Below are 4,460 nucleotides of genomic sequence, written 5' to 3' on the forward strand. Positions count from 1 at the left end.
GGGAGGGGGGAGTTTACCTTAAAGAGAATTAGGTTCCAAGAAAAGAGTGCTTGTATTGGCGGCAGAGTCACTGACCTAGAACAAGTATGCAGCAAGTGAAGTCCAATCTACTGATCTGCATACTTTGTGCCTTTTGAGTAATGTAAACCAAAGTGGGAATACAGACCTGCTGTATGAAAAAGGAGGCTGAGACAACACAGGAGTGTTCGGCCCCTTTCACACGGGCTGATCTGGACACGGATCCCCTCCTGATCGGAGCAGTGTGGATCAGATGTCACCGCATGACATCAGTGTCCATCCAGTTTTTTCCTCCATCCTGCGGAGTTGGGGGGAAACTGGGTGCAAACGAACACCCGTCCATTTACACCTGACAGCCCATAGACTAGCATCGGGCATCTGATCGGGTCTGCTTGAAAAACTGACAGGCGGACCCATTCGGACTGCCAGTAAAGGGCCTTACTAGGAAGTTCATTGTTAGCGCACAGCTGTAGTTGTAATATTACAGTTCACCAGCTGGTGGAGCTTCTCACATACAGAACTGGACCAATAACAATGCTGGAGATTTCAGTGCAGCAGGGACAGGAAATCACAAATCACTGGATTTCCTGGCAGGATCAATAGCCATTTTTTCTACTTCTTGAACAGATATAACATAACACTTTTTTTCCAAACACTTTAAAGCAGAACTTAGCCAAAAATAACAAGATACAAATGAACAGCTCATTTAAAGATCAAATAAAAAAGCAGCTTTTGTTGCACTATTCCCTTTTGATCTGGATCTCTCCCCGCAGTACTTCTTTTCCACCACTAGATGCCCTCACTCTGATGGCCAGCATCATTCAATCTATTTCCCCTAAGCCCAGCCTTTCCTGGACTAGACAGTAAAAGGAGGAGCAGCACGGTGATGAGCTCATCACTCTGCTTTCTCCTCCTATCAGAATGCTCCTTGCACTGCTTCTTGTGGCTGCTATCAAGTCCAATTTAGGTATTTAGGTATTCACGCTGTTACATTGAAAAAAATACATTTAATAATGTATTATTGATTACAGAACTGCATTGATTTATGCCCATTTTATTTAGCTTTATGTTGAGCATTAAGTCATTATACTGTAATATCATTAAAAGGCTTTACCTCACTGGCCACTTTAAAAGCTTGGTCATAAAAATTTGTTTCAAGTAGTCCAAAAGAGTACATGCCTCTCACATAACTGGAGGAAAGAGAGAGAAGGAGATTACGTTACAATTCACTCGGCTACTTCTGTTCAGCATCAAACAGGCCTGCCTGCCTTTAGTACAATGGCAGACTGACATGTCATACTTCAAGGCCCAGCCATAAATGTTTTACACATCACAGCATGTTAATCCACTGACAGCCTGCACATAAAGCACAGTGAAGCTTGGCCTGCAGCGCTAGTTAACGGGTTCAAATGTGAAAATCTCCCCAATTAAAGGGGAGTTAAGTTCTTATAACTGTCTGCGCTGTAAAGGGGGGTTTATAGTAGAAATGTGAATTCACGAAGATAACCATGAGCAGTGTGGGACATCGCAATAACTAGAAGCAAGCAGCTGACACACACACACACAAAAGAATGACTACTAAACGGCTTCCTCCTCTTCTAATGTACACATTTTGGGTAAAGCCCAATGCCAGCACTCCCGCCACCTGCACCGCTGGCACAGGAAGTAGGTTGAATGACACCATTTAGCGGTGGAGAAGACCTTTCGTGGAGGTTGGCTCCAGAGATTGCAATTGAAGCTTATTTTTCGATTTTCAAATGTATCTGGGCAATTATTTTATTTTTAAAACTGTAGTGGGGCTTTAAAGGGTATGTAGAGCTGTACATTCCCTTGTTTCATTTTAGCCGGGTCCAGCAAAGGAGAACTCAGGCAGGGCTGACCACACTGCTTGGGATTTCAGTGTAGCAGAGGCACCGTGTTGTTAGCTCAAACAGTTAGGAACTCGTTAGGTTTCTGGCAGATTAACTTTTTCTGCACTTGCAACATTTTCAAAAGGGACAAAACATTGGCAAATGTCCGTGGCATCACAAGCGGGGTGCGGCCCGCACCCGGGTGCCACCATGAGGGGTGACACCAAAATGACTGACAGTCATTTTGGTGTCACCCCTTATGAAAAAGTCGGGCACACGGTCATTGACCGAGAGCCCGACAGTCTCAGCAGAGGACCTAGCGACATACCTCATCCCGCCAGGTGAACGTCCCCTCCTCTCTCTGACAGCATCCATCACCAAGATGGTCGCCAGCAGGCCTCAATAATATGGCCGCGCATGCGCGATGAGGTCACGGTGGGGTGTCACCCAGTCTCCGCTCTGGGTTACACCCGGCCTCGGGAAGCCCCTGGCAAATGTGCATACATTAAAGATATGTACTCATTTATTTATTTATTTGCCCTGACATACAGTTTGTGGTGTTTTTTATAAATACTTTGCAGAGCCATTCGCCCTGTGAATATGCATGTACATTCATTCTGTGTGAATGGAGGTAAAAAACTAATGTTATTAGTATATTTTCTTTCCAGGGGGAATGCAATACCAGGAAAATACGCAATATTGCCACTAGATGGAGCGGAGGAGCATAGGACATGAATACTTTTTTTCCCTATGCTCTTCAGCTCCATCTAGTGGCCATAATGCCCTATTTTACTGATATATTCAACCTGGAGAGAATATGATAATAACATTTGTTTCTCCCTCCATCAGCACAAAACAAATGTACATGCAGTTTCAGAGGACGAATGGCTCTGCAAAATGTTTATAAATACGCCGCTTTGTGTACTCACCTAGTTAGAGGGTTTTTTGGAGTCCAGAACGGAAGAACCCGGGCAACAGAATCTCTCATTTGCGTTTGCTGCCCGAGGTAAAAGTATGCGTCATGGGCAAATTTCAGTGCCAGCAGGTCCAGGGGATGATTCTGCAGGATCTCTTCCCAGAGTGCAGTAGCCTTCACAAGGTTTCTAACAAAAAAAGGATGTCACAAAGAGTTTAACCAAGATTCTCATTTTAATTCATTACAAAAAGTTAGCTACTGAAAATAAAAACTAGCCTGTTAGCCTGGAAAAAAATAATGCAGCCACCACATCTAAGCACTGGTAAGTTGTAATACATAACATTTCCATTCTTGGGATTATAGACACTTCGTGTTACAAACAATAGCAGTTCTATACGGTATACATAACTGAAGGGCAGCAACTAAAGGGAAGGCCGCTACATACCCCTTCGCAAAGGTTTCAAGTGCGGCTACGTATGACTGTTCTCGTTCTGTCAAGGACTGTGTCTTGGCCAGATCAGACATGGTCTTCAAATCATCTTGCAGCTCCTTATCTAATACTGGTGAACGTCCTGTGCCGACCAGTTCCAAACCATTGGAAAGCACATGTCCCATCACTAGGAAAAGAAGAAAATAATGAGAACTGTCAGGTATATGAAATCCACATAGAGTCTGCATCATGCATGCAACAGATTTCTGAGTACCTCCTGGGTATAAAATACTATTAAAAATAAATAAGGGAGGTTAAAAAAAGTAGATGAGATGCGTTTTTAGTGTCTTCAAACCCTAAATCTATTTATCAGTATGTTTATCATCATGTCTCACTGTATACAGTTTTCTTAAAGGAGAATGATGTAGGAGCCACTGCGTGTTTATGAATACCCTCGCAGACACAGCAGCTCCGTCCCCGCAGTGTCATTCCTGCCTCCCATCCATGCTGCTGGTTGCGACATACACATAACACATGGGGAATAATGTAGGTGCACCACCTCTGTCCCCGCCTCCCCTCTATGCTGCTGTCTCGGGACATACACATAGGAGATCTGCAGCAGGGCTTCAGCAACCGATCTTACCTTGTCCAGTTACTGAAGTAATGCTGCAGATCTCCTTTGTGTTATTTCTGATGTGTTATGTGTATGTCATGAGACAGTAGCGTGGAGGGGAGGTTGGGGACAGGGGACGGAGCTGAGAGGACAGAGCTGTCTTATTCCTGATATGTGTATGTCCCAATACAGCAGCGTGGACGGGAGGCGGGAATGGAACTTGCTGCATCTGCGCGGGTATTCATGAACGCAGAGCGGCTCCCACAAGCCTCTGTCACTCAATGGGAGAAGAGAAGAATAGGTAGAATCCCAAAAATATTGTCGGGATCACTTCTTAGCACAAAGCTTAGCCCCGCCCACAGTATATTATATTGAAATGTGAGCTTATGGTGGATTTTTGATTACAGTAGTACATTGTAAAATGTACTGCTGTATCATTAGGAAACTAAAAATGCCAAATAAGGTGTACCCCATAGTTCTCTTTTAAAGTAGAACTGAAGCCAAAACCTTTTTTTTTTTTTTAGTTTTGGATAGAGGAAGGGAGTTACAACCCCTGTCAGCTTTTTTTGCCATCTGTGTCCAATTGGGGAGATTTCCCTTTGTTTCATGTCTGATAGCCACAAAAGGAAGTGA

General features: G+C 44.0%; 1 protein-coding gene across 1 annotated transcript in view; it reads right to left on the reverse strand.

Moving 5' to 3' along the window:
• Positions 1-4,460, reverse strand: part of TTC38 (tetratricopeptide repeat domain 38) — a 20,477-nt gene that overhangs the window by 11,704 nt on the left and 4,313 nt on the right. The window contains exons 4-6 of the mRNA XM_018570393.1: positions 3,230-3,401; positions 2,798-2,971; positions 1,133-1,208 (exon numbers count right to left, since the gene is read on the reverse strand). Of these exons, the coding sequence (XP_018425895.1) occupies positions 1,133-1,208; positions 2,798-2,971; positions 3,230-3,401 (422 nt within the window). The remainder of the gene's footprint in view (positions 1-1,132; positions 1,209-2,797; positions 2,972-3,229; positions 3,402-4,460) is intronic.

Source organism: Nanorana parkeri, unplaced genomic scaffold, assembly GCF_000935625.1.
Source record: "Nanorana parkeri isolate BGI_ZX_2015 unplaced genomic scaffold, ASM93562v1 scaffold38, whole genome shotgun sequence".
In the NCBI taxonomy this organism is placed as follows: Eukaryota; Metazoa; Chordata; class Amphibia; order Anura; family Dicroglossidae; genus Nanorana; species Nanorana parkeri.